General features: G+C 59.3%; 2 protein-coding genes across 2 annotated transcripts; both read left to right on the plus strand.

Moving 5' to 3' along the window:
- The first annotated feature begins 1,278 nt into the window (after nucleotides 1-1,278).
- LOC149912345 (maestro heat-like repeat-containing protein family member 2B) lies at nucleotides 1,279-7,081 on the plus strand. Its single transcript, XM_090131018.1, has 18 exons — nucleotides 1,279-1,447; nucleotides 1,596-1,747; nucleotides 2,091-2,234; nucleotides 2,526-2,618; nucleotides 2,903-2,972; nucleotides 3,090-3,203; nucleotides 3,289-3,362; nucleotides 3,691-3,810; nucleotides 3,953-4,060; nucleotides 4,244-4,403; nucleotides 4,531-4,571; nucleotides 4,750-4,891; nucleotides 5,284-5,336; nucleotides 5,648-5,755; nucleotides 6,031-6,150; nucleotides 6,322-6,444; nucleotides 6,568-6,723; nucleotides 6,944-7,081. Exons 1-18 carry the CDS (start codon nucleotides 1,279-1,281, stop codon nucleotides 7,079-7,081), a joined length of 2,085 nt encoding a protein of 694 aa, XP_089987144.1.
- Nucleotides 7,082-8,577: 1,496 nt separating this feature from the next.
- LOC149912346 (maestro heat-like repeat-containing protein family member 2B) lies at nucleotides 8,578-10,448 on the plus strand. The gene is made up of 5 exons (XM_090130984.1): nucleotides 8,578-8,658; nucleotides 8,832-8,955; nucleotides 9,156-9,265; nucleotides 9,719-9,871; nucleotides 10,131-10,448. Exons 1-5 carry the CDS (start codon nucleotides 8,578-8,580, stop codon nucleotides 10,446-10,448), a joined length of 786 nt encoding a protein of 261 aa, XP_089987110.1.
- Nucleotides 10,449-11,470: the final 1,022 nt, after the last annotated feature.

Below are 11,470 nucleotides of genomic sequence, written 5' to 3' on the forward strand. Positions count from 1 at the left end.
TCACAGAAGATGCTGCGTTTGGGGGCCTGCAGGGCTGCCCTGCGTGCTGCCTGGTCCCCAGCCATTCCCTGTGAGGTGACACTGCGCTGTGATGTCACAGTGGTACCTCGTGCGCCCTCGTGGCAGCGGTGGGAGCGGTGGCTCAGTCCGCTTGTGGGACCCGCAGGAAGCGGAACCAGAGAGAGCGTTGCGTCTACCTGGAGATTTCCTGCTGTCATGGAGCGGCTGAGAGCCCTTCGAGGTGAGTCCCTCCACCTCTCCGCACGCCGTGACGCCGCCCGAGCGCACGTGTGCCTCCAGAGTCAGTTCAGGCCGCGCCGGCAGCACCGTCCTCGCTCTGCTGAGCGCAGCTGCCCGCCGTGGTTTCCCCGGCACCCCAGCAAGGGGAAAGCTCCCTCCCCCGTCCCCGCCAACCGTGGGGCTGGAGGAGCGTTCCTCCCAGAGCCGGCCGGATGCTCGGCCCTGGCTCCGAGCGACACCGGCGGCAGCTGCTCCGCTCTTTGCTTCCAGGTCTCTTTGCCTGTGTGGGCTGCGTGCCCAGACGTACGCGTCGCAGGGAGAGAAGCAGGGTGCCGAGCCCTGTCCCTGTCTCCGCTGTGACTGTGCTGCAACAGCGCCTGCAAGACCGGGAGGTGAGCTGGGGACGTCCGGCCGTGAATCCTTGCCGTGGCGCAGTGCCGTGGTCCTGTGGGTGCCGGGCCGCGGCACCACACCGGCACGGTGATGGGTGGCAGTGGGCGGCTCCCCGAGAGCAAGGGCAAAGCAAAGCATGACTGGTCCCTGTCCCCAGGGTGATCGAGCACAGGTGTACCGCGAGCTGGAGGGCGCCCTGTGGGAAGACGACAGCCGCCCGCCGTGCGGAGTGGTGAACCGGCTGCTGGCAGAGGTGTCCCGGGACCTGACGGCAGCCCAGGTGAGGGGTTACAGCCAAAGGCAAAGGGAGCCGCTGCCCGTGCTGGTGTTGTGCTGGTGGACGGCGGTGGCTCAGCCCTTCCCGGGGTCTCAGGCAGTCTCCTGGACGGTGTGTCACCAGTGACTCCTTTTCAGGGTGTCAGGGACAACGTGAGGATGGCTGCCAGCAACGTCCTGGTGGCTCTGGCCCGGATGCATTTCAGCTTGGTGATGGCTGAGCTCCAGGGCCATCTGAAGGCCATCGGGGAGGTATCCAAGGATTTCGTGCTCATCACCCTCAGCAAACTGTTCGGCATCTACGGTAGAGTGCTCTCAGCCACCCTACACCTATGACAACTGGGGAAAGGGGTCTTTCCTCTCTGGAGGATGCAGGGCTTCGCCCCCTCCTCTGTTGCTGCCAGGGCTCTGACTGTGGACCTCTCCTTCCTCTCTGCAGCTCCACAGTGCATCCCCTTCGTGTGGCTGATGCTGGCTGGCCTGCGCAGTGTGGTGGGCCAGGTGAGGAGCGGCCGGACCCTGCGCCTCGCTTGTGCTGGTGAGTGCTGGCTCCAGAGCAGGGGGCCTCGGGACAGCCCTTGCACCTCGCCCTGCTGCAGGCTCTCACAGGCTGCCTTTTCTCTCACTCTGTTTTAAAAATATATATATATATATATTATTCATTATTTTTGTTTGTTTTTTTTCAGTTTTGAAACAGTGGCTGGATGGAGTGAAGTCTAACTTGTCCTCTGGATCCCAATGCCCCTGGCCTGCCATGGAGAAAGAGCAGATCTATGAGAACCTTCAGGAACTGCTCTTCTCTGTGCTGAGGAACTGGCAGGACTGCCAGGAGGAGAAGGTGAGCCTTGCTGCGCTCCCAGCCCAGGGTGGCAGCGGGGGCACCCATGTGGCAGCTCTGTCTGTGCCCAGTGGGCTGGCAGCTGAGCAGTGATGGGAGGGAGTGGGCTGGCTCTGCAAAGGGCCCCGAAGTGGCTCTGTGGCAGGGAGCAGCTGCATGTCACAGCACTGTGGCAGGAAGAGCTGGGGATGAGGGTCTGGGGAAAACCTGCCTGCCCTCCAGAGCGAGCCCATCTCTTGCTGGGCGTGGGGGTGTGGGGAAGGGGAAGGGAAAGAGAAAGCCTTCTCTGTAGGAAGGGCAGACCTTCGGTCTTTGATGCCGGGCCTCTGCCATCCCTCTCCAGGACAAACAGGCCGTCCTCGGGGCCGTGGCTGCCATGCTGGATGTTCTCCTGCAAGAGGAGCTGCACCAAGAGCACGTCTGGGAGCAGCTCCTCTGGCTTGTGCACCCGTGTCAGGAGATCCAAGACACCCGCAGGGTGGCCAAGGTGAGACGCTGTGCAGGGCTCAGGGTGGACGTGGGGCCAGTGCAAGTGCCACGAGGGGTCGGGGGGTGCAGGGAGGAGGTGGGGAGCCCTTGGAGAAAGGAGGAATGGGTGCCTGAGAGCCTGAGGAGCTCTGTGCTAGCAACTGGGGGGACCACATCCAGTTGCATCTGATGGGGAAGAATGCCTGTGCAGGAGCTTCCCCTTGCGGAGGAACAGTTGGAAAACAATTTCTCCACTCCCAAGTGGCTAGACGTGGCTTCATCCCTTTCCTCCTCTCCTGGTCTCATGCAGAGTCTCACTGTCTTCCTGGAGGCCTTAGAGGGCATTAAGTCTGTCATCCAGAAGGACAAGTTTCTGGACGTCACGAGTGCCGTGTTCTACCAAGTAAGGGGAGCCTATCCCTGTGCCCACAGCAGTTTCCCTCTTACCTAAGTCTCAGGAGGAGTGCAAAGCTCCGAGCCCCTGACTAATGCAACTCAGCCTTAGCTCCTGCATGCTCATGGCTGTTCCAGAGCCGTGCCTGTCCCCCCGGGGATGCTGTGAGGCAAGCTGGGTTTTGTCTGCCTGTCCTCTTCCTGAGAGTGCCCAGGGAGACAAGAGCAGCAGCACAGCGTCTTTTCCATCCTCAGTGCTGATGTGATTTTCTCATATGGACCTTGTTCCCACAGCTCTATGACAACACCAAGCAGCACAGCGAGGCTGATTGTGCACAGCTGACCCACTGCATCCTGCTGCAGGGTAAGGAGAGGAGCTTTGGCAATGCTTGCAGTGCCCTTGCCACAAGGGCCTCTCTCACAAACCTCAGGAATGGGCGTGAGTTTCTTGCTAACACAGCGTGGGATTTCCTCCCTGCAGCCCGGATCTGCCCAGAGGAAATGGTCCTGTTTCTGCAGTCACAGCTGGGCGAGGACTGGGAGGCTGGACGCGTGGCAGCACTGGGTCTGCTCGGTGCTCTGGCTCGCTCTGATGGTCAGTACCACAGGCTGGGACTTCCAGGGATCCCCTCTGCCATCGGGGTTGTGGCTCTGCTCATGCTTCTGTGCATCTCTTGCAGAGCCCATGATGATGGAGAAGCTGCCCCAGGTGGTTGAGGCTGTGCAGTGTCTGTGCAGCGACCTCAGGATCCGGGTGAGCTGCTTTGGGAAAGGAAAGCTCTGTCGGGGTGGTGATGCAGCCAACACGGGCAGGGCTGGGGTGACTAGAGAGGTGCTGGGGCATTGACCACACGGTCACGATGGCTCCTGTGGGAGAGCAGGCAGAGTGGAGCGGGCAGGTCCCTGTGCTGTGCTTGGAAAGTGCACAGCCTGGTGCTACGGCCTGGCCCTCACCTCAGGAGCCAAGGCTTCTCCTCTGCTCCTGTTGCCTCTGCTCGTGCCCAAAGGGCTGCCCCGATGAGCAGGTGGCTTCCCTTTGCCTTCTGACCTGAAAAATCACGCCCACAATTGACCCCTGGCAGGTGAGGACGGCAGTTCTGCACTTCATCAAGGACCTGCTCAGTTCGAACACCCGGAGCTGCTCAGCCTGGGATGTGGTGGGGCACATCTTCACTGAGTTCAGCCGCACCGCTGGAAGAAGGGTAAGGACAGTGGGCAGCATCTTCTTTGGGAAGACCTGTGCTGCTCAGAGGGTGGCACAGAAGCACCGCTGGGGCCGCACCTGAGCCTCCTGAGAGGCTCTGAGAACTGAGGTAACCGGGTTTCAACACCGTTGTTGTGCAGGCAGCTGGAGACCTTTCTGCCCGGGAAGCCCAGGAAGAAGGAGCTCTGCAGGAGCTGTGCATGGACATCCTGGGGTCTCTGGACGTCTCTGCGACAGGGATGTCCAAAGTAAGTCACATCTGCCCTGCTGCTGCTCCTTGCCTTCGCACCACCTGTTCCTCATCCCACCACCCCAGGTCTCTCCTCCAGCGTGCTCTGAAGCACGCAAGGCTCAGGGAAATTCGCAGAGTCCTCTTCGTCTCTGAGCGGAGGCAGGAATGCTGACACGCTCAACTGCCTCGTTCCCGACAGCTCCTGTGGCCACGGCTGCTGCTGTTCGTGGTGCCAGCCCAGCACACCGGCATGCTGATCCCGGTCTCGCGCTGTGTCCGAGCCCTGGCCGAGAGAGAGGATCTGACAGGACGGCGAGTAGAGGAGCTGGATCCCCATTTCCTCAGCTCCATGTTTCAAGGTAGGAGCAGAAGCTCCGCCAGTGAGCTCTGCTGACCTGTGCTACCACCCAGAAGGGACAGCGGAGCTGCGCGTGGCTGGGCACGGAGCGTCTTGGAGTCTGACTCAGCACTTTTTTCTCCTCACAGGCCCACGACTGACTCCCCAGACACTGCTGGCGCGCCTGCTGGTGAGTAGATGCTCCAGAGCCCAGTGCCACCAGCCCCCGGGAGGAAGCAGCACGGCCACGGGCAGAGCTGTTGGCTGCTCCTTGCCCGCCAGGGCAGAGCTGTTGGCTGCTTCCATCCTGGGGGGAAGCCGCTGCTCTTGCTGCAGAAGTGACCCTGCTTCTCCTTGCTCTCGCTCAGGTGGTGGCAGGGAGCCCTGTTGCAGGCAGCGAACTCCAGGCCTCTGCCTTGCAGCTGATGCAAAACCTCCACAGCAGGTTCCACAGAGCTGTGGGGGCCATGTGGGCCGCTGAGATCCCCCTGCTGCTGCAGTGTCTCCAAGGTAAAGTGCTGGTGGGGAGGGAGAGGCGGAGGCAGGGAAGGGCGGGAGTGAAAATGCAGCTCTCTCTGCAGGGTGGCAGAGGGGAAGCATTGCCTGCAGCCCAGTGCTTGCTCTGCTGCTGTTCCCATTCCAGGGAGACAGCGCTGAGGCCCGGGGATCTTTCCCCGCGGGGATCTGCCCCTTCCAGGACACGGATGGGCCCTTCACGTCCCCTCAGTTAGTTCTGTGTTCCTGCGGGGACAGTGTTTGTGGGGAGGGACAAGTCAGTTTGTGGAGGGGGTGCGGGTCCCAGCTTGGCAGTGTCAAGTGCCCAGGCCAAGCCAGGTTTGCAGCAGCTCTTCTTCTGTGCCTTGATCCCAAGTAAGGGTCTTTTTCTTCCTGTTGCTGTGCAGGGAAAGATGAGAGCTTCCTGGACACTGCAGGGTGGGAGCGCCGTCTGCTGAAGGTACAGCACTGCTGGGTGCAGAGAAGTGCTTGCCTGCCCCAAGTAGCAACGCTCCCATATGAGCCACCACGGGACAGGAACAGCCTCTCCAGTGCTGCTGAGGAGCCTTTGAGGCGCTGCCTCTTGCACTCTGTCCCAAGCCCAAGGGGGGTCTTAGGAGAAGAGCAGCAGGCACTTTAATGGAGGGAATGCTGGGGGAGCTGGGAGAAGAACTGTTCTTCCAGACACCTCTCCCCAGAGGGCTGCAGCAATTGGGAGTGAGGGAAGAGGCAAAGGGCAAGGGAACATCGTCTTCTCCTGTTCTCCAACAGTTCCTCGGGGCGTCAATGGACACCATACGGGATGAGGCCTGGACCGAGGCCCTGAGCTGTGAGCTGAGCCGGTGGCTGAGCAGCTCTGCCAGCAGCTCTGCAGAAAAGGTGAGTTCCCCCCGGCTCCACCCAGCGGTGCAGCTGCAGGTGTCCAACTGGGGCTGGGGCTGCGGCTGGTGCTCTGCCCACGCGGGATGCTGGTGCTGCTTCCCCAGTCTGTGCCCCCAGAGGGCCTTTCCCTGCAAGCTGCCCAGGGATGGATAAAGCTCAACCCTGCAGCTGCTCTCAGCGACTCCCAGGGAGCGTGGCTCCTTCCACCTGGCCCTCCCCCAACAGGTTAAGCTGCTGCCACATCTCACCTTCTTCCTTCCCTTCCCCTGCAGTCTTTCCTGTACAAGGCTCTGGGCACAGTGCTGGGAGCCTGTAAGGGAGTCCTCCACGTCCAGGAGAAGCTGCTGCAGCACCTGGAGGAAGCAAACGCGGAGGACCCATGTGAGGCCCAGGTGAGCCCTGCTCTCCTCCAGCTCCTGCGAGCATCCCCGCTCCGTCCCTGGGGCAGAGGGCTTCTCCTGGCCCTGCTCCGCGCCTTTCCATCTCCTCCCTGCTGCCCTTTTCCTCAGGAGAGGATCTGTAGATTCAGGCCTGTGCCAACTGCCCCTTGTTCCTTTGTGCAGGGAATGGTCTCTCTTCTCAGCCACGCGGCTGAGAGTAACTTCCAAGCAGTCCTGGCCACGCTCACCACGTTTGCGTCCAGGCTGTGCAAAGGCCGCAACGCGAGGATTTCCAGGCGCAAGAAGGTAAAGCGTTACGGGTTTCCATCTTGGCATTCTTCTGCCTTATTTTCTGCCCTGGAGCCCAGGTGCATCGCGGGGCACTGGGGGCCGTTGAGCGAGTGTCTCAAGGCATTTCTTCCCACACAGATGGAGCTGGACAGCACGAGAGCTCAGGCCACACGCAGCGCTCTCGTGCTCGCCCACGGCAGCTTGGCACTGCGTGCCTCCAAGGAACAGCTGCTCGCCCACCTGGAGGGAGACATCGTGGGCAACATCCTGATGCTCTACAGCTGCAGCTGCCGGGTGAGAGCTCAAAGCGTGCCAGGGTGTCTGAGCGCCCAGCTGCAGCCCCTCCACATGGGGGATGCTGAGAGGGGCCTTCCCTTTCCAAAGGTCCCCCGGGGAATGGTTTGTGCCCAGATGAAGACCCAAGCCCTTCCCTTAGCGTTGCCCCCACGTGTCCCCCTTGCAGCCCTTGTCCCGTCCCACAGTTCAAAGAATGTTCTTCTCTCTTGGGCCTCAGGACCTGCAGAACAACCTCGCACTGGTGCAGAGCATCATCGACTTCAGCTCTGCCTTCCAAGCAGTCGTGGGTGATTCTACATCCTTTAACCCCTCCTTAAAGGGAAAGCTTCTGGAGATCTTGATGGTGAGTGCCTAGAGGCAGGGCTGCCTGCAGAGTTCTGGGCTGCGCCATGAGGCCTGCTTCCCTGGGGGCACACAGGTCTCCATCAGCTACACGTCTCCAGCTGGTGGGGACTTTGGGTGCTGGATGCAGCTGCTGGGCAGCGGGCTAGGTGCACCAGCTGTCGAGCTGCTGCATCCTGCAGTGCTTCCATGGGAAACATGGGAGTGATGGGGCTGGTGTGTGGCAGTTGTGCCTGTCTTGGGGCTGGGTGGAAAAGCTCTCATGTGCCCCCTGCCCAACTTGACAGTGTCTTTCTGGGACTTGCAGGACCTGCTGAAGAAATACTACTCGGGCATTCCTGTCTCCCCAGTGCCCCTCAAGGTGGTCCTGGCCCTGGAGCAGTTGAGGTAAGGTCCCCATTTTGGGTAGCTCCTGAAGGTCTGGAGGAGGTAGGGGGCGAGGAGCCGCATCTATAGGAGTGAAGACTGGGCTGTTGCGCCCAGCAAAACTGAAGTTCTGGGCAGGGAGAAAGGCCCTGGTGCTCCTGTCCCCTGGCAGGGAAGAGAAGGGAGAGTTGGGGTCTCCTTCCCTTCAGAGAGGGAGCTGGTTCACTGCTGCCGGGGAGGAGGTGGGCGCTGCTGAACTGAAGACAGTGCTCAGCAGCAGGAGCTGGGGGTATTGGCTTGGTAGCTGTCGATTAGGAGAAAGTCAGATGTTGTCTGAACCAGGCTGGAGAGCACTGCTAAAGGCCCTTTCCGATTTCTCTTTCTTTCTTCCTCCTCTCAGCAAGCTGAAGCCCACTTTCAAAAGCAAGGACATGCGGGAGATGTTGGTCCTGTGCTGCAAGAACATCGTGACGCACCCTTCAGCAGAGATGATGCTGAAGATCAGGAAGTCACAGCACGCAGCGCAGTACCTGCAGGTAACCTGCCGTAACTTTCCCGGCCACCTCTCGGTCAAACCCGACCTCAGCACACACAACCTATGCTCTGGCAACAGCCGTGATGCTAAACCTCACTGCCCTCTTCTGCTTTCAGCTTCAGCAAACGTCCCTGAAAGCTCTGGGCCGGCTCATGGCAGTTCTGCTCCAGACAGAGCCCAGCGGCGGCTTCTTTCAGAACATAGTGCATGTGAGTATGTGTGGGGCAAGGGAGAAAGCATGGTGCCTGTCGGCAGTGGGGGCAGATCTGGGGACTGAGAGGGTGATCAGAGGGGAGCAATCTCCTGCTGACGTGCCAGCTCACTGCGAGCTCAGAAATGGGCAGAGCAATGGGCCCTGCAGGGGAAAGGCAGGAGCCAGCCCCTGGCAGGCCACAGCCGAGGAAAAGCTCCCGGGTTGGCAGGCAGGATGACTGCAGAGAGCGGGGGCAGCAGTGCCGGTGCTCAGTGAGGCTGGAGGCCACGTGGAGCCACAGGGCAGCCTTGGGGGAAAGTGCTGGAGAAGGAGGGACAGGGAGAGGGGCGACAGGAGGGAAAGCAAAGACGTCCTCAGTGAGACAGATGCTCTACCCCAGGTCCTGCAGAAATGCATGGTTTCAGAGAATGTGTGGGAGCGCAAGAGGGCCCTGCAGACCTGCTCCCAGCTTCTGGCTGTTTGCGAAGAGCTTCGAGTGAGTAAAGAGCCCCACGGCATGCCCCCTGCTCCCTCCCCAGAGCCCCTGAGCTGGAAGGCGAGCTCCGCCCAGCTGTGCATGCTGTGCCACGGCGTGAGGAAGGCACAGGCGGAGAAGCCAGGGAGAGCCGGGGCTGCCTACAGCTTTCTTCCTGCCTCTCACCCCTGCAGAGAGCAGATGCCTGCGAGCACTTTGGCTCCCTGGTGGGATTGCTGGCACCTCTGACGTGCGACCCCATGCCCGCATCCCGCCAGTTGGCTGCCTCCTGTCTGAGCTCCCTTCTCCGAATCCAAGGTGAGCAGAGCAGGTTGCACCAGCCCTCTGCCCTCCTCCGTAGCACTGCCAGACCCCAGGGGCTGGGCCCTGTTTACAGGAGGGAGAGGCACCGTGCACAGCTCTCTTCTCGTCCCCACCCTGTCCTCTGTCTCTCCCCTGTGGAGAGCGGTTCCATTTCCAGAAGCATGACTTCCCTTTTCTCCCTGGGCTCTTTCCAGCCAAAGCAGCCAACGGAGTCATGGAGCCAGGAGACATCGGGAGCCTGTCTGAGGGACTGCATGCCTGCAGCACTGTCTCTCAGCTCCAGACCACGTCCAAAATGGCCATGGTAAGTGGACCCAGAAAGGGGTGGTGGGATCTCTGTGTGGAGGCTTCTGCACGACTCTGTGCTGCTCCCAGCCTTTCACACTGTTTCCAAAATGAGCTGTCACCCTGAGACCGCTGTTCTCAGCAAGTAGCAGGAGGCTCTCAGCTATGTCTCACCTTCAGGTGCCCAATGCAAGGAGCTGTCTGTATGATGTGCATGTGTGTGTGTGTGCACTTGCGTGCATGTGTGACTGTGGCTGCTGGGAGGTAGGCTTTGCATGTCAGCAGACACCATGGGTGCAGAAGCTGAGCGAAGGCTCAGCCGCCTTCCGTGTAAATAGCAGGGTACGGACAGCAGGAGCGTTGTGAATGGCCGGCAAGCCACTGAGCTAAGAATGCCCTCCAGCCTGCTTTGTGCTCTGAAGAGCTGCGCAGAGCAGTGATGGGATCTCTCCTGCTTCTCATCTCTCTGCAGATCGTGTGCAGAAACTTCCCCGTCGAACGCACCATCGACTTCATGATGGCCATCAAGGAGACCATCCGGAAAGCCACAGGAGTGCGCGTGCGTGCTGCTGGGAAGTGGGTGACCACCTTTCTGCAGATGCACGGGAAGGACATCTGTTGGAACGTAAGAGACTTTCATTCTTCCACGTGTCTTGGTTTGTTTCTGGCTGTTGCACCATGCCCTGTGCCGTCTGCCTCTGGTACTAAAGCAGCACAGCCTGAGCGCAGAGCCAGGGCTTGGACAGGGGGGCTGGTTTGAAATTTAGGCTTAGGCGTTGCAGCATGTCAAGGGAGCAGGCACTGCTCACGCGCTGAATGTCCATGGTCAGGCCCTGCAGAGTCCAGGATGCAGCAAGTCATTCCTTCTCCCCTTCTTCTTCCAGGTGCCACCCATCCTCTACATCCTGCGCAGCTGCGCGTCATCTACGCAGCAGAGCACGTTCGTGCCCTTCCTGTGCCAGGCCGTGGTCATCCTCACCCGCTGTCACACTGAGGCCGTGATGAACAACTTCTCCCGGCCGCCTGGACCCACAGACAGGTACTGGCACTCCTGCCTTTGCTGTTGTTGTAGCTTGCCTCTGCCAGAGGGATCCAGGGAGGAGGCAGCTTTTCTTTTTTCCTCTCAAAGTCTGTGTGAGGTGGAAATTACTCAGTCACAACTTGAGACTCTCCATTTTCTAGTGAGACGTGGAAGAGAATAAGAGAGTTCTGCCTTCAACGGTGGAGCCAGTAGAAGAAAAAGGAAGAAAAAGAAAAGGAAACGAAAGGAAAAAGAGAAAATGAAAGAAGAGAAAAAAGAAAAAAAGAGAAGAAGGAGAGAAGGGGAGTAGAAGGGAGAAGAGGGAAAAGGGGAAGGAGAGGGAATGAGGAGGAATGAGAGGAAAGGGGGGGGAAGAAAAAGGGAATGAAAAAGAGAAATTTAAAATGGAGAGGAGAGGAGAGGAGAGGAGGAGAGGAGAGGAGAGGAGAGGAGAGGAGAGGAGAGGAGAGGAGAGGAGAGGAGAGGAGAGGAGAGGAGAGGAGAGGAGAGGAGAGGAGAGGAGAGGAGAGGAGAGGAGAGGAGAGGAAAAAGGGAAGGAAAAAGGGAAGGAAAAAGAAGGAGGGGAAAGGAGGAGAGAAGAGAAAAGAGAAGAGGAGAGGAGAGGAGAGGAAAAAGGGAAGGAGGGGAAAGGAGGAGAGAAGAGAAAAGAGGAGGAGAAGAGAAGAGAAGAGAAGAGAAGAGAAGAGAAGAGAAGAGAAGAGAAGAGAAGAAAAGAGAAGAGAAGAGAAGAGAAGAGAAGAGAAGAGAAGAGAAGAGAAGAGAAGAGAAGAGAAGAGAAGAGAAGAGAAGGGAGGAGAAGAGAAGGGAGGAGAAGAGAAGGGAGGAGAAGAGAAGGGAGGAGAAGAGAAGGGAGGAGAAGAGAAGGGAGGAGAAGAGAAGGGAGGAGAAGAGAAGGGAGGAGAAGGGAGGAGAAGGGAGGAGAAGGGAGGAGAAGAGAAGGGAGGAGAAGAGAAGGGAGGAGAAGAGAAGGGAGGAGAAGAGAAGGGAGGAGAAGAGAAGGGAGGAGAAGGGAGGGGAGGAGTGGGGAGGGGAGGAGTGGGGAGGGGAGCAGAGGAGAGGAAAGAAAATGAAAAGAGAAAAGGGGAGGAGAAGGGAGAGGAGGGAAAAGGGAAAGGAGAGGGGATGAGGAGGAAACAGAGAGGGAAGGAAAAAGGGAATGAAAAAAAAAATTAAAATGAGAGG

The sequence above is a fragment of the Phasianus colchicus genome, chromosome Z, assembly GCF_987193195.1.
Source record: "Phasianus colchicus chromosome Z, bPhaCol1.hap1.1, whole genome shotgun sequence".
Lineage (NCBI taxonomy): Eukaryota > Metazoa > Chordata > Aves > Galliformes > Phasianidae > Phasianus > Phasianus colchicus.

What these genes read in the sequence shown, in the direction of transcription:
- LOC149912346 (XM_090130984.1), top strand. Translation starts at nt 8,578, where the DNA reads ATGGTTTCAGAGAATGTGTGGGAGCGCAAGAGGGCCCTGCAGACCTGC. An exon ending in CTGTTTGCGAAGAGCTTCGA is followed by an intron (nt 8,659 to 8,831) that starts GTGAGTAAAGAG and finishes TCACCCCTGCAG; the next exon opens with AGAGCAGATGCCTGCGAGCA. An exon ending in GGAAGGACATCTGTTGGAAC is followed by an intron (nt 9,872 to 10,130) that starts GTAAGAGACTTT and finishes TTCTTCTTCCAG; the next exon opens with GTGCCACCCATCCTCTACAT.
- LOC149912345 (XM_090131018.1), top strand. Translation starts at nt 1,279, where the DNA reads ATGCAGGGCTTCGCCCCCTCCTCTGTTGCTGCCAGGGCTCTGACTGTG. An exon ending in GGGAGCGCCGTCTGCTGAAG is followed by an intron (nt 5,337 to 5,647) that starts GTACAGCACTGC and finishes GTTCTCCAACAG; the next exon opens with TTCCTCGGGGCGTCAATGGA. An exon ending in TCTACAGCTGCAGCTGCCGG is followed by an intron (nt 6,724 to 6,943) that starts GTGAGAGCTCAA and finishes CTTGGGCCTCAG; the next exon opens with GACCTGCAGAACAACCTCGC.